The sequence below is a fragment of the Notechis scutatus genome, chromosome 5 (genome assembly GCF_049901735.1).
Source record: "Notechis scutatus isolate UNSWTSFEM ecotype Mainland chromosome 5, rNotScu1.2, whole genome shotgun sequence".
In the NCBI taxonomy this organism is placed as follows: domain Eukaryota; kingdom Metazoa; phylum Chordata; class Lepidosauria; order Squamata; family Elapidae; genus Notechis; species Notechis scutatus.
This window is the reverse complement of record NC_142013.1, coordinates 93,993,650-94,017,477: the sequence shown is the minus strand read 5'-3', so window position 1 is coordinate 94,017,477 and position 23,828 is coordinate 93,993,650. Positions and strand designations below refer to the sequence as shown.

The window sequence follows — 23,828 nt, the reverse complement described above, 5'->3', positions numbered from 1 at the left end:
TAGAATTTTAAAGTTTTTTCTGTAGGAGGGTTAGTTTTGAACTGTTTCCAAATTGCAATCACAATTTTGTTTTGACCATTAACATGCTTATGAAGAAAATAGTGTATGCTTTTCAAGCAATTCTGGAAATGGTGTTATTGCTGGAGTACATTCAGTTGGGGCAACCAATTATACGGTTATCAGTTCTCAAGGGAGTGTTTGGCATTTTCTCATCCACAGACTCTGTCCTTCTGATTAGGTCAACTAGAGAAAGCTTGCTAAAGATCTTGCCTTCATCAAATTGAAGGGAACATGCTTTTACATCATGGAAAAAAATGTCCCAGACCTCCTGTTTTCAGGAAACCTTTTAAATGTTTTTAAGCAGACACTTGGATGATTTCAATGCTTAATGATGAGATATATTTTTTTTTTGTATCTTGTTATTTTTAGTAATTAGTATAAACGGGACCACTGCTTTAATATTTTTTTCCTCTTCATGCTGACCAGTATTTGATTCCTGTGGTGTAAAATGTTACTACATATAACTTTTATCCTAACAAATGGCTCTATTTCTCTGCGATGATGTGCCTCACATAAGTTTTAATGAGCATTTAGTTTATTTTTAGAAAGTATCTAGAAAAGGTCCTGAATTACCAAGTCTGAATTACCAAATTAATTCAGATTTCTTACCTAAGTATTGCAGGAACTGTCAAACCATACATACTTTGCAACGTGATTAAAAAAGGATCATTGTTCTTTAAAACTAAAAGAATAATGATCCTTTTTAATCACATTGCAAAATATTTTTCAGATAAATCTGAAGGTTTCCATTATGCAAGCATTATTTCAGCATTCTTTAGTGAAAATACAATTTACATGCTGCTGTAGATTGGGCCGACGCTATTCTTACACGTTTATTTTGAACTTGTGGATGACTGGAAGCTGGAAACCAGGAAGCCAATGAATGCATTTGAACCAAGGAGAGGTGACTCCACACATACTTTTAGCTCAGAAGAACCATAAGTATGCTTTTTATATCATGGGTGTCAAACTCGCCACGTCATGTTGCTATCATGTGGCATTTCACGCTTTTCCCATTCACAGAACTGGGGTGGGTGCAGCCTGCACATGATGCATTTGGTCCAGGGGCCGCCAGTTTGACACCCCTGCTTTATATGAATCTTAAAACACTCATCGCCCTTAAAAGAATCTAGTAATTTATTTCACGCAGAGTATTTTTTATAAAATAAATATAAAATATAATTGAAATATATTTTTATTCTGTTAAAATATGACTTCATTGTCCATAAATCAATTTCTGTTGAGCAAGTAGAAAAATTCAATTCAGCTCTGGAATCATCAGGTATCAGCACAGAGCAGTACTTTAAAAATGAATAATTACTAAAGTCCTCTGGTAAACATGATGAAGAAAATGCCTACCCCTTAAGTATAAAATATTGACTAAATTTTAATAATACTGATAATACAATATTGTAACAATACAAAAGAGCAACTTTAAAGTGCAATTTTAAAGGGATAAATGTTACTGTCCTGAAATGTCATTTTAAAGCTTCAGTACTGGAGTGTTTGTAAAATTAATTTGGCCCCAAAGAGGATTACATTGGGAATTCAAAAATTTGATTCTATTATTCTGCTGATACTTCTTATTTCTTGAATACAATACACCTTCATCTTCAACCACTCTATTTTTTTCCTCTTAACATGTTGAGGTAGTATGATTTCTTCTTTCCCTCCCTTTCAGCTCTGATGCAAACAAATTCATACAGATTCTCCAGCAACAGGAAACGGTTCCAAAGCCTTTTCTGGATTTTTCCAGTTGTGGAAGTTCTCTTGATACCATTCAACTAGGATTAAAAACAAAACAAATAATTTACACCATAAACACTCTTGTAAGGTAAATCCATGCCAGTTTTAATTTAAGAAATTAAATGAAATTAGTCACTAACAATCCACTTATAACCTTATACCCTTTCACCATCAGTAACAGCTTATAGGGGCTCTCTGCATACTAGCAACTTTCCAACAATTTTCAATTTGATTGAAATTTCTCATCTAATGATGGAAAAATATTATGCTATAAAATCATGGCTATATTAGCAATGGCTGACAATCATGGCTATATTAGCAATGGCTGTGCCTGGTAGCCACAGAAGCAGCCCACTATCCCAGGAAATGACAGAACTGTTTTCAGGAATTCTCAAAGCTGCTATGCGTGTGGCTCACATAATCCATACCCTACCTATTCAGTAGCTTTGTTTCTTCCTTTCAATCCCGAACACTCCACAGGCCAAATTGTGACGTCGTCACGATGTTTTTTGCCTTTGCGGAACTGAGGTGGGCGTGGCCTGTGCATGACGCATCCGGCCCGCGGGCCACCAGTTTGACATCCCTGGCCTGCATTGACTAGCTGGCCTAACTATCCCTGGCCTGCATTGACTAGCTGTGGAAGTTGAAAACCGCAAGGATTTCTATCTTTGCGTACACTTAGTTGTCTAGCGATATCTCTTGTGGATGAATGGGGCTGGGCTGATTTATATAATAGGCTATTTTCCATTCAAATCAAATCAAATTACTCTTATCTACGTAATGCCTCACACATTCAAATGTGGATTCCAATCCACAAATTTTTCCTGTGTTTAAAGTACAGAAAATCTTGTGTTGTTTTTCTAGAGAACCAAAATATTCCCCCCCAAAAAAGGGGGGGGGAGACATGCCAACCCTCTAGTATGGTATATATTTGTGGGAGGATCTTCCACAATGAAGCGCAAGGCCTGTGGAAGTTTGCAAAGAAGCAGAGGGAGTCTTTTTTAAAAAAAAGAGAGATGCCTCTCACTCACACAAAGGCGTTTTTGAATCCCGTCCACTAATGTTCTCAGGACAGAATGAGTATACAGGCAGACCTCGACTTACAACAGTTTGTTTAGTGACCGTTCAAAGTTACAATGGCACTGAAAAATATGACTGATGACCTTTACAGTATCCCCATGATGTGGTGATCAGAATTCAGAAGCTTGACAACGGATTCATATTTATGACGGTTGCAGAGTCCCTGGGGTCATGTGATCCCTTTTGCAGCTTTCTGACAAGCAAAGACCATGGGGGAAGCCAGATTCACTTAACAGCTGGGTTACTAGCTTATAACCGCAGTGATTCACTTAACAACTGTGGCAAGAAAGGTCATAAAATGCGGGCAAAGCTCACTTAACGAATGTCTCACTTAACAAAGAAAAGTTGGGATCAATTGCGGTCATAAGTCAAGGACTACCTGCATTTTTCATATGGAACCGAAACCCGAGCTGCAATTCCCTCCCCCAAGAAATGCATCATATAAATCAGGGTCCCCAACCACCGGTCCGCGGACTGGTATCGGTCCGTGGAACAAGTCCTACCGGGCCGCTGGCTTGCTGGCGCCACCATCTTTTTTGATGAAAAAGTGCTTCCGGTGAGCTTTTCCGGTAGAAAGCTCACTGGAAGCACTTTTTCATCAAAACAAGATGGCGGCACCCAGCTGATGTCGGTACCGGGCGCGCCATAAAAAAGGTTGGGGATACCGAGCGGCGTAAAAAGGTTGGGGATCACTGATATAAATGATGAAGCTGAACACATGGAACCATGCAAGCAATAAGATAAAATGTATTCTGTTGAAACAAAAATGCTACATGTAAAGTATATACCGTATTTTTTGCACTGTAAGATGCACTCCCCCCCCCACCAAAAAAAGTGGGTGGAAATGTCTGTCTTATAGAGCGAATGTTGCCGAAGCCCCACCCACCCACTGACCCCCACCTGTCAGCCTCTGCCTCCCAGCAATTTGCCTCCTTGCAGCAAACAGCCTGGTCAGCTTCAGCACAAGCAGCTGCCTCCCAGAATACTGCCGATCAGCTGTTCCAGGCTGCTGGAATCGCTGCCGCCACATCACCCTCTATCGCCACCTCTGTGTGCCCCATTTTTGGCCTCCACATTTTCAGCCCGTTCCAGGCGGCGGCAATCCCCGCCTGGAATGGGGCACATAGAGGCCAAAAATGGGGTGCAAGGAGGCCGAAAATGAGGTGCGTGGAGGTGGCAGTAGGTAGCAACGGCAATGGGCAGTGGTGGTGGCGGCGATCCCCGCAGCTTGGAACAGCCGATCAGCAGTATTCTGGGAGGCCGATCTAACCGCCTATCGGCTACTTGTGCTAAATCAGGCTGTGCTGAAGCTGACCAGGCTGTTTGCTGCAAGGAAGCAAATTGCTGGGAGGCAGAGGCAGATTATTATTTTGTTCTTGTTTTCCTCCCCAAAAGCTAGATGTGTCTTGTGGTCTGGAGCGTCTTATAGTGCAAAAAAATATGGTAGATAAGAATTAGCTACTTTCTGCTGCTCTTATACAGTAACTAAGCATTGAGCTCTCTCTGAGAGTCTAAGAAGACATGGCAACTGGACAACTAAAACCCAGGATTTAGTAGTCATTCTGCCAAACACAATAGCTGCTCTGAAACAGATCATTTGTGTTCAGATTTCAAGCTGATAAAATTAACCTCATAAAACTCAAAAGCAAGTTTAATTAAGTTCCCCACTATAGAAATTGTAGCTTTAGCTGTCTAATTCTGTGACAAATTGGTGTGTGAATTAAGTGGATTTTATTTTCCAAATTAGCTTATGATGGCTGCTCATTTCCCTTGTGCCCCACTCCTGTTTCACTGTACAGATAACATACTTGTTTTCTTGATTCCTTCCTTCCAAGAGACCTTGGGTTTCCATCCCAAGCTATACATTTTTCCAGAATTCATTGGGTATCCCATGTCATTTGTAGGTCTTTAAAAAAAGAAAAGAGTTTTTCAATAGAAACATTTTATTTCCAGCAGCATTTATGTCAGTTATCACCAGAAAGCCACCTTCCTTTGGCTCAGCCCTTAAGTTGAAAAAGACTCCTTTCTTGTTCTATTAAAATATGTGCACGTAAGTAGAACAAAGGCAAATGTTATCCCACATTAATCAGTCATACAACTGAAATAATTCAAAATATCAAATGGAGTAGCTACAGCCACAGGATAAGTGCCACACTGGAGAAAACAATTCTGCAGAAATGACCCATGTGAGATGTTACCATTTAATTTTTAAAATAAAGGAAATCTTTGATTTCAGGTCAGTGCTGACTCATGGTGGATGCCTTGACAAGTCCTTGCATTTGTCTTGGCAACTTTTTCAGAAATGGTTTTGCTAAAGCCTTCTTCCTAGAGTTGGAAGGGAGTAACTGGATGAAGGTTAGTCTCCCAGTTTCTAGCCTGCCATAATCATAGTATCAGACTAATTCTTGCCTCCTCTAAAGACAGCCTTAAAATGAATAAGCAATACTATATAGGCAACTTAATTCTACATTCTAGATTATTGTTACTGGGGGTGGAAAGACAATGTCTATTTATTTTAATAGATTTGGATCATATATACTTGGATTTTACTTTGCACAACCTATTCCATTTTTATCAAACAGACAGAATATGTAAATTAAAAATGTAAATTCAAATATAAATTATATACATAATACACATGTATAAATTACAACAAAAAGGTACACATAATTTAATTGCAATAGCACTTTGATTTATATACCACCTCACAGTGCTTTTACAGGTCACCCTAAGTGGTTTACAGAGTCAGCATATCGACCCCAACAATCTGGGTCCTAAACCATTTCACCAACCTCAGAAGGATGGAAGGTGGAGTCAACCTTGAGCCGGTCAGGATTGAACTCCTGGCTGTGGGCAGAGTTTGCATGCAATAGTGAATGCCAGGGCTCTTGTAAAGCCATCGTAACCCCAGGACCATGCTGGTCATTAAGTGGGAAGAAGTAGGAGTCCCAGCTAAGAAGTGCGAGGGGTGACAGTGTGCCATCGGTAGGCGCTGAGATGCCGCTTGGCAGTCAGCAGAATTAGCCTGCAATACTGCATTCTAATCACAGTGCCACCATGGCTCTTAATCATACTAAGCTGGATTTAAATCAATTTGGAGAATCGGATTTTAATAGGTAAACCCGATCTTTGCTATTATATTTCAGAACATTTTGCAGAAAATGCAAGAAATGTAAGAAATCCTGAAAAGCATGTTTGAAGTTTGTCATCTCTAACGAGCTCATGAAATGCTCAGAATATTCTTGGTTGAACTAATTCTTAAGACATCAGTCAGTTTCAGTAATTTAACACAGATGACTCCACATTATCCACATCAGATATATACTCATACTCTTAAGTTCATATGCTAACTCCCACCACTTATCAGCAGAGAGGCATTTAAGTTATGCTGTAATTTAGTAACAGGGAAAAAAAAGATGTTTCAGAAACTATACATAGATTGTTTTACAAAAAGCTCAGCTGTGTTGCAATATTTTAATTACATTGCTTCAAGCAACTATTGTCCAATAAGTTTATTGGATAAATCTGATTTATTCAACTCCAACTCTTTAAGGGCCAGCCTCTTCTAGAAAATCAAAACATTGCTTAATATCAGAAATGCCTCAACTATACAACTCAAATGTCTCAACTAAGTCAATCTGGCTATATTATTCTTAAAGTGTGCCTACCTCTGCTTTTTTGGCTAAAGGGATGCTAAAAATGAAGAAAAAACACCAAATAATTCTGAGCTAATGTGAGATATTTTTTGAATTTCTGTATCCTGCTGAAAGTTGAAGATGGCACTGGAATCTTTAGAGGCAATTATCTCCAAATCAGCAGCCAGTATCTGCTAACAACCACACATGTACACTAATAATTCCCCATCTCTTTGAAATTTCCATGCTTTTATGTAGTCTAATCCTTACAGATTATCCCTTTCATTTGAAATTGATTTTATACTTTTTAATTCTTCATCTTCCAACTGCACCCAATGCCTCTTACTGTTTAATTAAGATGAGTCATAAACATTTCTAAGTATCAGTATTCTTTAGAATCAATACACAATGCTTAATTTCTGCTGATTGCAAATTGCTCCTTTTCAAGAATCCCTGTGCAGATGGTAATTTTGCTAATCTTTTAAAACGAGATGGGACAGGTAATTAACAAAAACTGAGACCAGAAGCAAAAAAAAAAAATGGGGGGGGACCTAGACCTTATTGTAAGACAATGTGCTAATGACAAAAAACAAATTATGAAATAGAAGTGTTAAAAAGAGAATTGTAAAGTAAACATACTTCCCTATTCTACACAAAGAAATGTATTTAAAGCTTCTCCCTTCAGAGATTGAATCTTTCCCAGTTTTTAAAATCTAAAACCTGCGACTGGTGAAAATTAGTGTCATTACAAGCCTTTAGAGCAGGGGTGGGCAAACTTTTTGGCTCGGGGGCCGCATTGACTTTTAAAATTTGACAGACGGGCCGGGTCAGCACAAGATTTTTTGGGAATCGCCCCCCCCCTTCCGCCCCCTCTTCTCCTCCTTCCCCTCCCCTCGGAGGACCCCTGAGTCAGGAGTTGCTACCGCCGGCGCGGCTCCGTGCGGCTCCAGTCCCGCGTTGCCTCGGGAAGGGAAAGACTAAAAACAGCTCAGGCGATCTTTGAGTGCTGTGTGATGGCGATCTTAGAGGGCTGCGCGCGCCTGAGCTTTGCAACAGGAGCAGCGGCACCGAGAGGCTCAGGCTCAGCGGCTCCTGGTTTTGTCTTTTCCTTCCCAAGGCAACGCGGGACTGGAGCTGCACGGAGCTGCGCCGGCAGTAGCAACTCCTGACAGCCCCAGCCGGACACCTGAGCGGAGCCGGGCGAAACTGCCTGTTGCTGCTGCCGGAGCACCGCTGGGTCGCCTCCTCCAAGCAGCCTGCCCGCCCACCGGGCTTCCCCTCTGCCCGCGCGGCTCGGGGCCAGGCGCGCGCCCGCGAGTTAAAAGGAAGCCGAAAGTTGCTGGGAAGTTGCTCGGGTGCTGGGAGCACGCTTTTAAAGTGCCGCCCGAGCAAAGTTTAAGCAGCCCGCCCGCCCGCCGGGCGGAACCCTTCCCGCTCCTTGGCGGGAAGACGCTCCAGCCTGCAAACTTTGCCTTTGCAAAGCCCTGGAAGCCCTGGAAACCCGAGCAACTTCCCAGAAACTTTCGGCTTCGTTTTAACTCGCGGGCGCTTGCCTGGCGGAGAGGAAGCCCGGAGCCTCCTCCAAGCAGCCTGCCCGCCCGCCCACCGGGCTTCCCTTCCGCCATGCAGCTCGGGGCCAGGCGCGACGCCCGCGAATTAAAAGGAAGCCGAAAGTTGCTGGGAAGTTGCTCGGGTGCTGGGAGCAGGCTTTTAAAGTGCCGCCTGAGCGGCTTCGTTTTAACTCGCGGGCGCTCGCACCTCGCCCCGAGCCGCACAGCAGCCCGCTCCAAGCAGCCCGCCCGCCTGCCGGGCGGAACCCTTCCTGCTCCTCGGCGGGAAGATGCTCCAGCCTGCAAACTTTGCCTTTGCAAAGCCCTGGAAGCCCGGAAAACCGAGCAACTTCCCAGCAACTTTCCGCCGTTTTAACTTCGGGCGCTCGCGCCTCGCCCGAGCCGCACGGCGGAGGGAAGCCCGGACGCCGCCGGTCGCCTCCTCCAAGCAGCCCGCCTGCCTGCCCGCCCGCCGGGCTTCCCCTCCGCCGCGGCTCGGGGCTCAGGCGCCAGCGCCACGAGTTAAACAAGCGGAAAGTTGCTGGGAAGTTGCTCGGGTGCTGGGAGCAGGCTTTTAAAGTGCCGCCCGAGCAGGACCGCCGAGCCGGGAAACGGGGCACCAAGCCAGGGCAAGGCTCCACCAGCAGCGGCCTAGCTTTAGGTGGCTCAAGCAGCCCGCCCGCCCGCCAGGTGCAACCCTTCCCTCTCCTTGGCGGGAAGACGCTCCAGACTGCAAGCTTTGCCTTTGCAAAGTTTAAACCTGGAAGCCCCGGAAAAAAAGGGGGGATCGGCGGGGACTCACCTTCGGAGAGGTCGCACTCGAAGGTGATTTCGAACTCCCAGCCGAGGCCTTTGCAAATTGCTTTTCTTTCCTACCCCTAGATCGCTCCGCACTGTTTTGCAGCTTTGGGGGCCACGCGGCACAGGGCAATACGCCACGCCCAGTGATTTTTTTTCAGGGGCGGGCCAGATTGGACAGACCAATGGCAGCGATTTTTTTTCAGGGGTGGGCCGCATTGGACAGACCAACGGGCCGGATGTGGCCCGCGGGCCGTAGTTTGCCCACCCCTGCTTTAGAGTCTCATCCGTGAGACAAAGAGCGTTTCCAACTGCAGCTTTTCTCTCAATCTTAGAACTGAATAGGTGGCCAGGAACCAGTTTAGTATTATGCAGAAATGCCTTCCCATTGGAAGACTAACAAAAAGCTGGGGATTATGTGCCAAGTTGCCTACAGGCCTTGTACTTTTTCTGCTCTGGGAAAGGAAAAGTAATGCACTAAAGCTCCATGCTGTCTTCTCAATGCAACAACCCATCCCACAAAGGAATGGGCCAGACAACTTCGAGTTTCAGTGTATTCTCATTTTCTCAGAATTGACAACAGAGACTTAGGTGTCTAATTCTGTGACAAATAGTAAATGTTTAAGAAGATTATAAAAAAAGAAAGCAATCCTAACAAATGATTTGAAATGAAGCCTACTCAGTCTTACCTGTCTTTAACATAATCCATCCAATGTTCTACTTCAGCTTCTGAACTAGTATTTTTAATCTGACAATGAAGAAAAGATGCATATTACCAACGAAATATTTGATCATCTTGATTTAATTAACCTTCTTTGAATAGATAGTTCAATGAATAATTGGAACAGCTTTTATTGTACATGGATTTGTTATTAATTGAAGTGCATTAATAGTGGACTAATACCAGAATTCTTCCAAACATAATATTCTAACTTAAATATTATAGAATTACACATGCAAAAAAAAAAAGAATATCTAATGGGAAGACATGAATGGGTAGATATAATCCCATTTTTCTATTGTGGAACTATGTTGTGGACAGTCTCATAATCAGAGGTGGTATTCAGCCAGTTCGGACTGGTTCTGGCGTACCGCTAGCAGAAATGTTGAACAGTTCAGAGAACCAGCTGGCCCCACCCACCCGCCTCTGCTCTTTCCCGTCCTTTATCCCACTGATTTTTAGCTCAGCTGATTCATGCGGCAGGGCGGATTGCCGCACCTCAGCTGAGCTAAAAGACAGCTCAACTCACCGAGGGCGATCTTTGAGTCTTGCGTGCATGCACAAAGCGCGTGTTAGCGTCCTTTATCCCACTGATTTTTAGCTCAGCTGATTCATGCGGCAGAACAGATTGCCGCGCCTCAGCTGAACTAAAAACGGCTCAGGCGATCTTTGAGTGCTGTGTGATGGCGATCTTAGAGGGCTGCGCGCGCCTGCAGGAAGCACACGGGCACCCGTAAAGTGCACAGAACCGGTAGTGCGCAGTTTGGAATCCCACCACTGCTCACGGAGGTTGCTTGACCTCAAAAGTTGCAACTAGTAGAAAAGAGATGACTAGAGGTAGCCCCTGAATATATAGCCAAAATTGGGACCAGAATCTGGGTCGATGAGTAAAACTGTCCTTAAGCAAGATGCCCAGATAGAATCATAAGACTGGAAGGGACTTTGGAGGTCTTCTAGTCCAACCCCATCCAAAGCAGGAGACCTTAAACCAGGGGTGTCCAACCTTGGCAACTTTAAGACTTGTGGACTTCAACTCCCAGAATTCCTCAGCCAGCAAAGCTGGCTGAGGAATTCTGGGAGTTGAAGTCCACAAGTCTTAAAGTTGCCAAGGTTGGACACCCTGCCTTAAACCATCCTGGACAGATTGGAATCCTGGGTAAGGAGCACGGGGTGCCTTGGGGGCGGTGGGGAAGGTCTTTGTCGGACTACCGGTTTGGAGTTAAAATCCTAGAAACTTAGGATTTTTGGTTTTACCGATTAGACTGATAAGATCTTTATAGAAACTGATAGTTTATATTATTATGAGAAAAAAAAACACAAAAAGTTGTGATTTGATGTTAATGCCTTATTTTGCTGCAACAGAGATAGTTGGGAGTTAATGCTTCTTTTCATTTTTCTTCATCCTTCCTCACTTCCATCCCTCTTCCTCCCCATTGTTTTCCTTTTATATTTCGTTATCTTATTTTATTTTAGAACAATAAAAATGATAATGTGGTGGAGTTAAAATCCTGAAAATTTTAGCTTCCTTCCTGCAGGATTTCCTTTCCCCTCTGTTCATTGCATAATTTCAGTGGACCAGTCGTTATAACAGACAAGCCATCTTCTTCCTGAGGGAAGAGTTTCAGGATCTTTTTAAATTATTACTATTTGAGTAAAGATCTCTACTCACAGGAAGGAATGTGAATGACACAACTACCTACCAGAGGTAGTTTCTCTTATATCCCCCCCAGTGTCAGGTGTCACAATATTGATTTAATCTTGAGGTTTGTCACATGACTGCTTTTTAATTACATTTCAAACATTAAAAAAAACTGAAGCAAAAAGAGATTTACAATGTCAAACATTTAAAATAAAACCAAGATCTGCCCTAGTGAAATGCTCAAGTCAGCTCTGGCCCATTTTACTGCTTTTGCTTAGTTCACCTATTTTCAAATTTAGTTTACTCACAAGATGAATTAATTCCTTTGCAAGCTGGGTAATAGACACAGCAAAACTGGTCCCAATGTTGTAGATTTCACCTGGCTGCCCTTTCTTCAGAACAGTAAGGAATGCTTCTGCTGCATCACTAGCATAAAGAAAATTTCTTTTCTGAAGTCCTGAACCATGAATGCAACTAAAGGAAAACACAAGAATAGATAATTTTTAATATGGATTATTAAAAGCAAGGCCCTCGCTAATAGCAGAATGGTCTAGTCAAGTTTTCAAAGAGTAACACTCACTAAAAGACAGAAGAAATCTCTAAATCTTTCATTTTATTATTCAAATTAATAGTCTTTGCTGGGTAAAGTATGCAAAAAAGAAAGGCCAAGTTCAAAGCAAATAATAATCTACAATTTTTATTAACAGTAAAATTCTAGATGACACATAAAACATGACATTCCTAAACTGCAGATTGCTGGGGACCGTGGGAGGGGAAAAAGAGATTAATACACAGAAGCATACAGCTTCCTCAACCAAGATTTTAGATTAGGGAAAAGCACAAAACAATAAACATGATCTAGCACAAATTCTATGACCTCTGCTGGTGGAAAGATATTAAACACCCAAATACAGCTTCTCATTTGATCAAAAGCAATACACACACTAAAATAGATCCAGGCTTTGAGTACCCATTCCCCATTTGTTTATATTGCATATTTAACAGTACTAAACAATTCCCCACTATATAAATTAAGAATTTCATATATGGAAACATAATTATATGTATTAAAATAAAAATTAAATACACACCAAACTCAAAGCTCTGTTCCCTTTTCTTAAAAACCCTTTGTTCCCTTTTCTTACAAACTTCTTTGGCAATAAGAAAGGAACTAATTTTATAGGCATATCTGATTTTTAGCTATATGTTCAATTTTCAGGGTGCGACATGGCTTATTTTCTTACACAGTTGTTTTTAAATGAACACACACATACATATTAATACATACCATTTTCTATTCTGCTGTAAGAGAGAAATGAACTTAGGAATAACCTAGGAAATATAAAAGACAAAATGAACAATTATTAAAATTCATACTACTTTAAAACAGAAAACGATGTAGCTTCATTGCTGCAAGTAAGTTCTCATTAATGCTAGCTTCAGATCTGCCATCTTAGCTTGGCGCCTCGCTGGCATCCTGCCATCAATCAATGGACGGAGAGGCAAAAAGAAAGTAGGCAATTGGCATGTAAAAGGTAGAGTTGACCTAAAAGGGTGTGTGTGAGAGACAGATTTGATGGAAACCAGAGGTATAAGAACCAGCTTGTTCCAACCTTCAAGGTCCTGGAGCTTGGGAAACAATGCGAATTGCGCCAAGTGGCACAAAACATCTGAGTGGTTCCCAAAACACCTATATGGCACATCATTGGTCGAAGACGAACCAATCAAGGGGGAAGGGCCAGGGAAAAAGGGAAAAAGGGGGAAATGCAGGAACCTTAGATCTTGCCTTGTTTTTGCTGCAACCGCTACTCCTTAGTAAAAGAACTTATCACTTCATGGATAATGGAGTCGAAGATCTTTCTTTCCTAGCTGGGGCAAGCCTATCAATAAACATAAAAATCCCTACCTTCCTTCAAAAAATTGCACTGAGTTATGCAGCTGGTATCAGGAAGTGCTTTGTGTGCATGAGGCGGAATGAGAAGAACCTCAAGCCTTGTTTCAACTCTTAAAGCAGCTGATTAAAAGGGAAAGTGGTGGCAAGTAACAGGCACATATCTGCATAGTGCTGCTGCTGGAGAGAGTAAAGGGGATGCATGTGCAGCATTAACCCATAACAGAGCGCTCCTTATCTATCTGGAATTCTTAAAGCAGCAAAGCCCATTTTCACATACTAGAAACTTGAGTTGTTCAACATTCATGCTGTTCATTCTGTAAATTAAAACTTTAAAATATAGGCTAGACACAAAATTATTATTTAATTGGGCTATTGGAGACACTAAGACCAATTCTCCTGTAAGCAATTATCAGTGACAGAGATAGATTCACAAAAATCACTTTCTAGCCCAAGGATGGCCAGCAAACAAGTTTGGTCACATCCCACTCCAAAATAATTAGAAGTTAAAAATTGTACTAATTGGATACCCATCTTGCTCGGTAAATAGTTCAACCTATCCCCATCAGAAATCTCAAAACTTCAGTTTGGACATAAAGTGGCAAATACTTTATTCTAAGCACAGATATATAATGGTCAAGCCTTTGGATCATTATGGAATCTGATAACAGATGCAGGTGCAGCTTTTGGTACATTTTACAGATTAAAAAAAAATGCCCTGAGTATATGAGAAGATTGACCTGATCAAGTCTATTTATTATAGCTTGACCATATCATGAATTGTCCTAAAAACAGTATACAGTTTGTCACTTTTTCAGGGAACATGGGAAAGAAACATATTTCTATGGTAAACTATAAAAGCTTAAGAAAAAGACCTTGATTTAACTTACTTTTTCTGGAAACTGATGAGGTCCATAAACGTTGCTGCTCCGTGTGATAACCACTGGAAACTTTAACGTACACATGACAACTGTATTAAAATGAACCCAGTCAAAACTGCTATTAATGACCTAACATGAGTGATATCCAGGTAAACCCATTCCTGATGGCATAATTACTATTGCCAGAACAGCAACAATTCCCTTACAGGTTGTTTTTTTTTTTGCTTCTCAGATTTACTACTAAGAACTGATATCAATAAAACAGAATATGTTAACTGCCACTTAATGTTTGATTGTGTGTCATTACCATACGGTGACAATCTGTCATGGGGAGGGTGGATGCTTGGGGGAAAGTGAAAGTAGTAACTGCTGTATTACCCCAGACGCTGCTTCAAGGTCACCTGGCTGGGAGAAGAATGCAGCTGCATATGAAACTACACCTGAAGTGATTGTTCTGAAAACTTGTTTGAACCTGATTGGTCATGGGGGATCAGTGATGCAAAGCAGTTAAGGGAGGGAGAAGCTCAACTTAGGGATTTTGGAACCTGAATCTCAGTTCTGGCTATGCACTACTGCAATGTACTTCATTTCTAATAAAATATACCTTTCTCAACAAATGGAGCCAATGATCATTTCTACTGTTTGTACATGTTTGAGGCAGATCTGACAGTGTATTTGTGGCTTAGGGTTGAAATGAGGGGTCCTTGATACTCTCTGAGCTTGGTTGTTGTCTTGCAGACATTTCATCACCCAAATTTAGCACTGATATTAAGGGCTGATGTCCAGGTGCACTCAGGTAATGCCTGACTTCAGCCATTATTTTTTGCCGACAGAACAACAAAAAAACATACATTGCTAAGGCAGAAAGGCCTTAAGATGATTAAAATGGCACATTTAGCAGGAAGATCTAATTTGATCCACTACACCTAACATTAAAGATGAAAGTCCAAGGAACAAGCTGGTTTCTAAAAACAAGCGAGCAACCCAGGGCCCCTAAGCTACACCTAATTTCTAAATCTGCTTTCAAACAAGTTGTTAAAAATTAGTGGCATGGTCTCTCCCCATTGGGAGGCAAATAATGGTAGGAAACTATGGTATAAACTTTAAAAAAACTTTTATGCAGTTTAAAATACCCAGCTCTTTCTCCATGCTAAACAAAAGCCACAACCTCACCTTGGCATATGGGTGAGATTGAGGTGGATCCCAACCTCCCCCTAATAAATGTGGCCTCCAAATTACCTTTCCCAGCTCTACGGCACAAATCACTAGCTTTTGTTATGCATTCACATCCCTTTGGACACATACAATTTTTTACAGTAATTTATGCTCACCTGGTATCTTTCCCAGTAAGATTGGACAAAGCATTCAGCCGCTGCCTTAGACGTTGCATAAGGATTTGTGGGTTGTTTGGGTGAAGATTCATCAAATTCCTGCAGCAAAAGTTTACATGGAGTAAATTTTAGCACAGATAGCAGTAAGTTACAGATGGCTCCAGTTAACTGGTACAAGTAACTCCAATACCGGCAACAAGTTTTAAGTATCCAGTTGCAAAATATATACAAGTAGTCCTCAGGTTATGACCATTCATTACGCAAACGTTCAAAGTTACAACAGTGAAAAAAATTGTACTTATGACCAGTCCTGAGAGTTCTAACCACCATACTGAACCACAGTTACAGGATTGTGATTTCTGATGTTCCTTGCCAGCTTCTCACAAGCAAAGTCAATTGAGATGCTAGCAGGAAGTCACAACCATGTGAGATCCTTGCCTATTGATCCCACTCTTTACAATGGCCAGAACTGCCGTTGCTAAGTGATATGGTCACAACATCACAATAGTTATGGAAATTCTGGTCCCAACTACTGTCGTAACCTCAGGACTGTCTGTACTCATAATTTGTTCTGCTTACTTGTACATCAAATTACAATCAGGAAACATTCTATAAGTATACATGCAAATTGCCTCTTCAATGCCTTTTTTTAATAGGAAACAACATAAGGATTTAAAATATTGATATAATTTCTTTATAAGAGTTGGGAGCTGAAAAATCACTCCGAACCACACAGGAAAAAAAAGGCAAGAATTTGAACCTATAACAGCTCACCTTATCACAACTTCCTCCGTAGACTTCATCAGTGCTGACATATACAAACTTTTCCACATTAGCCTTATGAGCAGCCCGAAGCAGAATGTACGTTCCATAAACATTAACATAGTTGAACTCAAGTTTGTGCCAAAATGAAAGACCTACATTTTCAGTCAAAAAGAATAAAGAAGGTGTCATTTTGACAACTGAAAACAATTACCATCCTTAACAGAATGCTCTGACAGAAAAATATGTTATTTATTCCCCAAACATCACATAACAAAATGCTTCTAAAAATGTTAAGGCTGCAACCTGACAGCCCACAGAAGCATAAAGCAAACAGCTAAGAGCATTCCTCTTTCTTTGTGAACAGAGAGAGATTCATAAGCCTCCCAACTTTGGGCAAAGAAATCCTAGATAATGCCTCAGACACGTATAATAAGAGAACACTGGAAGTCTAGATCAGTGGAGCTTATGCATAGTAGCATTATTACATTTTAAACCATGTTTTATGCTTATGGTTCAGGAGAACCTTGATTTTTTAAAAAATTAAAAAGCCATAAATAAATCATTTAAATAAACATATAGCACTTTAGCTTGAATAGCTAGATATTCTAAAATCGATTGTCAGACTTAATAGCAGACAAACAGGGAAAACGTATATTTAAAATTATTATTGCAGGGCAGAATCTAATGCAGAATTGTGCATATTAAGCTTTAAAAGTGCAATGTCTGTGCCAGATGCAGCCATGGTCCTTTCAAAAAAAAAATCATTTTATGAATTGGTACATATTTAGTTCCTTTTCTATAATCATAAGAACTGAGGACCCTATTTTAAAAAGTAGTATTCTTCAAATATTCCAGTAAATGTAGCAGCAACATAACTAAATTGCATGAAAAATAAGGCTGTGCTGCACTTAGATTTAAGTCTACACCAAATAAAAATTCTAATGACCATAACAGACTGTCTAAAAATTGCTCTACTTAATCTATATAATCTATATTTCAACAGGGTTCAACTGCTGGCAAACTGAACTATTTAAGTCTCCACCACCAACCACATCATAATATGTGGCTTATTACATGAAGCATTAGCTCTGTCCCTTCTACAAATCCTGGAAGCTACTGAAGAATGCTTTATCAATCCTGCAAGATGGTGACAATTACAGGGATATGCCATGCTCACCTACATGCGTTTGAGCTGCAAAATGTAACACTATATCAATTTTCTCAGTCTCAAATAATTCTTTTATGAAATTGGGTTCACAGATGTCTCCCTAATAAAGAAAAAGGAAAATATAAAATCAGCATGGAACAGCAAGTTATTTTTTTTCCAGTGGTAAGCATTTGATATATAATTGGTATATAATCTTATGGAAAATTGTGGGCTTTCATCTCAGTTTTCATCTTATAACAATTGCACAGTAGAATCAAGAGAGCTGGAAGGAGAGATTTTACACCAATTCCAACTTGCTTAGTACAGGAATCTAAATTAGGATTAGCACCATTCTATTCTCTCTTTTCTCCCCAAACTTCTGTCAAAACTAAATATAATCAGACCTTTAATCAGAGGACTTGATTTCCATATCACTGATTATAATCATCAATAATTCTCTGAAACGTTTCCAGTTTGGAGGGAGGGGAGATACTTAAAATACAACGTCCAGAACTGGCCACTATACTTAAAGTGCAAAACTGAACTATTATCTTGCATGAATTGGAAATTATACTTCTGGTTAAAAACAACCTGAATTGTGTTTGCTACCACATCATGTTGCTGACTCAAATTTAGTTTGCAATCAGCTACTATTCCCCAAGTGCTATTACCAAGCCAGTATCCCCCATCCTATACATTTGACTTGTATTTCTAGGTGAAGCATTTTGTCTTTACCCATTCACTTTCATTTTATTTTTAACCCAACTCTCAAATTTACTCAAATCATTTAGATGATATATATGTCCTAATATATTAACTTTCTAATCCAATTCTTGGTTATCTGCAAATTTATTAATCAATCTCTCCATCTTTTCACTCAAGTGATTAATAAACCTTCTGAAGATGGTGTGCCTGGGAATATGGCAGTCTACCTGAGACCTTGTTTTACTATTCAGGAACCACTGATGATCACTCTTGGGAGTCCAATTTGAGTCAACTGTGTCTTGTCAAGCCACCCAACATGCTAGAACTGATGCCATAGTCATTTAATTTTAAAAACCCAGTGAAAGCAAAAAGTTTAATTTACCTGAACAAATTTGTAGTTCTCTTTCTCAGAAACTGTCTTAAGATTTGTTAAGCTTGCACAGTAGTCCAGCTTAACAAAAACAGAAAAGGAGACAAAGTGAGATAAAATAAGTGTTTTATGTGAGAAGTTGCTGAACACAAGATTTTTTTCAGACAAAATGTTTTTGTCTGAGAAATCCAACTTTTACAGAAGCATTAAAAAAAAAAAAGCTTTGTGGTTTCACAGGTAAGAATGCTGATATCCTACCACAATTATAACAATTGCTGGGTAAAGTTATATAGTGGATATAAAAAGTCTACAGTCTTGTTAAAATGCCAGGTTTTTTAGATGCAATAACGATAAATCACTTCAGATTTTTTTTCATCTTTAATGTAACATAGAAGTTGTACAATTCAACTGCATAACAAACTAAAATGGTGTGTGTGTGTGAGAAATAATAAAAAGTACGATTAAGTGGTTGCATGAGTGTGCACATCCTCTTATAACAGGGGTGTGTGGCTGTGTTCAGAATTAAACAATCATATTCAAACTGATAGTAAATAGTAGTCAGTGCACACCTGCCCTCAATTAAAATAACTTTGATAACATATACTTCAAGTGTACAAGTAGGATTTTTCTGACATCTGCTCAAGTTGCCTCTTACCACAAAAGCCATGGCTCCAAAAAGCTTACAAAGCATCAGCTGGGAGAAGAGTACAAAAAAATTCCCAACGCATTGTACATGCATACCATAGAACATAATGAAGATAGTCAACAAGTTCCTCACTGGACATTTTTAAGTTTCATCACAGGAGATTTTTTTAAAGAAAAGACTGGACAACCACCTATCTGAAATGGCACAGGATCTCCAGCTTGAGCGGGGGGGTTGGACTAGAAGACCTCCAAGGTCCCTTCTAGCTCTGATTGATTGAAGTGGAGAAAACATGGCACAACAGTGACATTATCAAGAACTGGATATCCCTCCAAACTTGATGAAAAAAACAAGAACAAAACTGGTCCACTAAAGGAGCTGCAGGAATTTCTGACAAGTGCTGGTTGCATACTACATCAGACAATCTCCGGTATTCTTCCTATGTCTGGGCTATGGGTTGGATGGCAAAATGGAAGCCTTTTCTTACAAACATCTAACCCTGGCTACATTTTGCAAAAAATCTACATCAAGTCTGACAAAACACATGGGAAAATGTGTTGCGGTCTGATCTAGACCAAGGATCAACTTTTTGGACATACTTACAAAAAGTGTATTTGGTGGAAAAACAACATTGTAGGTTACCAAAAGTTACACATTGCCCAGTGAAGCACAGTGGTGGCAGCATTACACTTTGGGCTGCTTTTCCTCAGCTGCTACTGGGGCTTTAATCAAGGTCTAGTCAGAGTTATGAACAATTCTAAATATCAGTCAATTTTGGCACACAATCGTCAAGCTTCTGCTAAAATGTTGAAGATGAAGAGAGATACAATGAATTGAAGCATACTTCCAAATCAATAAAAAATGGCTTCAACCAAGACCAAAGTTTTGAAAAGTGTTAGTGTTTAAGGGTGTGCTGCACTTTTGCAACTATTATATATATTTTTTTGCAATTATTGTATCTCTTTTATTATGTTTCCCCCTAAAAGTTTTCAGTTTGTTAGCTTAAATGTTAAATTACATCCCTAGTTCATTCATTAGCAATCATTGTGCTTGGGAAAATTGGAACAGGAAAGACGAACAGGTTTGGTATGAATTTTAGCACCCTTCTAACTTTTTAGAAACTGAATAATACAAAATTTTATTCAGAAGCAGATTTTTTTTTTATTTGAATGTATGAATCAGAATTCATAGGTATGTTCAGTTATAAAGAAATACGGGTATGTAAATTCATCGCTATTACACCAACCTTTAGGTTACATAGCCTTATAATAGGGATGTCAAGCTCGCGTCATAACGCTGGCATTGTGTGGCATATTGCCATTTTTCCCCCTTTACTAAACCAGGCATGAGCATAGCTAGCACATGACGCAGCCAGCCCACGAGTTTGACAGCCCTGCCTTATAAGCTTAGATTTCTCTCCCACCATGTTGTCAGACTGACACTACAACTCTTTTTTAGGGTACTGCTTAAAAATGATTTTAATTTAAACCAACCGTCTTACCTTATCCAGATTAATGATCACATAGTTAGGATACTTTTCCACAAGGGAAACTATCACATGGGAAGCACTGTCAATTTTGGAAGAAAAAAACACAGATGGTGATGTGTAGAACCCACGTCAGACTTCAGCTCTTTTCCTTAAATCTTGTTCATGGACATCAACAGCTTTCCTGGTTTTTTTGCTCTGACAGTAAGATCAGGAGTTATAAATCCTTTTCTGCTTCTCTCTCTCTCTTAAGCCTAATACGTTTAATTACCTCAAAATAAAAACTAAAGAAATATACTGTACAATGAATGAGGCTATTTTTTTTCAGTACTTTGAAAAATGAAAAATGGTCATAGGATGCTACAGTACGGGTAGTCCTCAACTTACAACCACAACTGAGCCCAAAATTTGTGTTGCTAAGTGAGAAATTTGTTAAGTGAGTTTTGTCCCATTTTACAACTTTGCTTGCCACATTTGTTAATGAATCACTGTAGCTGTTGAATTAGTAACACGGTTAAGTGAACCTTGTTTCCCCATTGACTTTGCTTGTCAGAAGGTTGCAAAAGATGGACTCTGGGACACTGCAACCGTCATAAATATGAAGCAGTTGTCAAACAGTCGAATGTAAAACACATGACCACAGGGATGCTGCAATGGTCATAAACATGAAAAATGGTCATATGTCACTTTTGTCAGTGCTGTTGTAACTTTGAACGGTCACTAAGTGAACTGTTGTAAGCTGAGGACCACCTGTAATGGTACAATTTATTTTGATATTCTTTAAACCCTGTATTTTAAAGGCTAATTTTGTGGGAAATAACTAGCAAAACTTTAAATATGCAAGGTCATAGTCTATTATAGAGATTTCAAATATTTTTCCGTCTCAAATATGGTGCTTCAGACGTGTATTGTAAGGAAGGGGTTTAAATCAAAAGAAAATTATGAGTACTGTGAGGAAGTGTGCAGTATAGAAAACAGGGTGTTTTTTTTTTTTTAAAAAAAAAAGCAGAATACACAGACTTGAGAGCATAGAATCAGCCCTTAGCAGGCAAATAACTTCCCTTCAGGATTTCAAATGCATAATTTGAATATTAATGATTCAAATAGAAAAACCTTTTTTTTAAAAAGCATCTGGTTACAGCAGATAAAAAGAAATCTGGAAAAAAAAGAGGTGACTTATTACCACTGGCTTTATTTTTATATGCCCAAAAATAGAGCAAAAAAAAAGGAGAACTGAAGCTTCTTTTTACTTGCACATAGTTCAAGACAGAACTGACAAGCAACTTACTGTGTCGTCACTTTAGGAATTCAAAAAGCAGACACTATCCTTCTTTTTCCTTATATGGGGGAAGCAATTCTAGCTTTGTTTACACAGTGGTTTTGGATATAAATATTGCACATGTATATTTAATTTTTTAATTTTTATCATTTAATTTTTTTATTAGTTAGTAATATAAAATACAAAAATAGAAAATAAATGAGGAGGAAAATTAGAGGGAGGAAAAGGGAAGGGAAAAGTGTAGGAAAATTAGAGGAAAAAAGAAAAGGCAAGCCTTGATTTCAGACTTCCTTATAAGATAACAACATCAAACATCAAAACTTTTTACTTTTACATAACAGTATAAACCAGCCCTTTCTGTAACAGCAAACCTACTAACCAAAGTTTTGTGGTTTTTTCCCCCCCACATCTCAAGCACAAAATCCAGAAGCGGTTTTTGGAAGGTATATTTAATTTTCTTTTTTTCTGTAAGAACACGTATGTATGTATGTATGTATGTATGTATGTATGTATATGTATGTATACATACACACACACACACACACACACACACACATATATATATATATATATATATATATATATATATATATATATATATATATATATATATATATATATATATATATATATATATATATATATATATTCCACCCAAATTACACGTTTATCTTGTTTTTGCACGCCTCGTCTTCAATCTTTTATTTTTTTTAGGATTGACACTTCTAAGGCTGACTAAAATAAACCCCGTCGTCCTTCCCGCTCCAAAAGCACCTTTAAAAGGGCAACTTTTTTCTCAGCTTCCCAAGGACCAGGCTGTTCGGACAGCGGAAAACCCTTTTAAATCGGGAAAAGGGTTGGAAATTTGGGCAGCAGCGCCGCCTCCCCAACTTTTGCCCCACTCACATGAAGCCAGCGCCTCCGGTCACTAAGACTCGCTTCGTCAAGCCCCGCGGAGCCCCTCCAGCCCGAGAGACCCCCCCAGACATCCTCCCGCGGAGCCCAGCTCCACTTCCGCTTCCTTACGTCAATTCCGTCCGCGAGGGCCACCCGTCTCTCTCTCTCTCTCTCTCTCTCTCTCTCTCTCTCTCGTTTTCGCGCACGCGTGCGCGAGGCCCGAAGAGCCGCGAGGCCCATTTTGGCGCCCTGTTCGGAGACTTTGCCACTTCTCCAACGTGGCGCCCGCGAGCCTATGATTGCTCTATTAATCCCCGTTAAGAGCTCCAAATCCCACGTCTTTGCAGTTAATACCGAACAGGGCACTTTTTGCACAACTACGCCATACTAGGAGAAAGTCCCGAAGGTGCTTTTTTTTTTTTTTCAAGAAGCAACTGGACTGGCTGGTTTTTCTTTCAAAACGTTTCGCTTCTCATCCAAGAAGCTTCTTCAACTCTGACTGGATGGTGGGGAATGAAAGTCTTGGAAAAAAAGAGGCAGGAGCACTACTCAGGTAACCCTGAGGATACAGACGAACTTCAAGTTGCTTCAGCGACCGTTTATTTTGAAGGCTCTTCAAACTTGACAGCTTTAAGACTTGTGGACTCCAACTCCCAGAATTCCTGAGCTAACATTACTGGAGGAGGAATTCTGGGAGTTGAAGTCCACAAGTCTTAAAGCTGTCAAGTTTGAAGAGCCTTGCTCTAAAAGGATGCAAATGGCCAGCTGTCTGCAAGGAATATAAATCCTTCCATTCTCCACTGTCCTGTCAGAGTTGAAGCTTCTTGTACTAGAAGTGAAACAAAGCCCAGTTGCCTCTTGAAAGAAAGAAAAAAGCACCTTTGGGACAACCATGACATGAGTGACTGAGGAATCTCCATAGACAATATCCAGGAAAAAGGAAACCAAATGTTGGAAGCCAAACAAGAGGAGCAGATTTCACAAAAGCGTGTCCAGGCTGTTCTTTGGCCAGGTTAAAAATGTTTTGGGAACTTAAAACCATCAAACTTCTCAATAAAACAGGCAGGGATATTCCAAGAGACACAAACTCGGGAAGCTCTCCTTCCAGCTGCTGATCTAAAGCCAGCATTCAATGTGTTAAGGAGTTTCGAGGTTTCGAGGACCGGCGAGTTCATTTAGTATAAAGGACTTACTGTAGATTTCT

General features: G+C 40.1%; 1 protein-coding gene across 3 annotated transcripts; it reads right to left on the bottom strand.

Annotated features, from left to right (window-relative positions):
* Positions 1-1,702: 1,702 nt before the first annotated feature.
* On the bottom strand, positions 1,703-22,768 carry TGDS (TDP-glucose 4,6-dehydratase). 3 transcript variants are annotated; one of them, XM_026668983.2, is made up of 12 exons: positions 22,634-22,768; positions 20,464-20,530; positions 18,332-18,400; positions 17,275-17,365; positions 16,107-16,249; positions 15,333-15,431; positions 14,011-14,070; positions 12,518-12,561; positions 11,538-11,703; positions 9,559-9,617; positions 4,695-4,792; positions 1,703-1,844 (listed from the first exon to the last, which is right to left on the bottom strand). In XM_026668983.2, the coding sequence occupies exons 1-12, from the start codon at positions 22,714-22,716 to the stop codon at positions 1,759-1,761; spliced, it is 1,065 nt and encodes a 354-aa protein (XP_026524768.1). In that variant the 5' UTR covers positions 22,717-22,768; the 3' UTR covers positions 1,703-1,758. The 3 variants fall into 3 exon arrangements, with proteins under 3 accessions (XP_026524768.1, XP_087823503.1, XP_087823504.1); XM_087967377.1 differs by lacking the exon at positions 14,011-14,070; XM_087967378.1 differs by lacking the exon at positions 14,011-14,070 and having other exon boundaries at positions 12,518-12,531.
* Positions 22,769-23,828: the final 1,060 nt, after the last annotated feature.

What these genes read in the sequence shown, in the direction of transcription:
- TGDS (XM_026668983.2), bottom strand. Translation starts at nt 22,716, where the DNA reads ATGTCTGGGGGGGTCTCTCGGGCTGGAGGGGCTCCGCGGGGCTTGACG. An exon ending in ACGGAGGAAGTTGTGATAAG is followed by an intron (nt 15,432 to 16,106) that starts GTGAGCTGTTAT and finishes CTTTTGCTGCAG; the next exon opens with GAATTTGATGAATCTTCACC. An exon ending in GGAAGGAATCAAGAAAACAA is followed by an intron (nt 1,845 to 4,694) that starts GTATGTTATCTG and finishes TTTTAATCCTAG; the next exon opens with TTGAATGGTATCAAGAGAAC.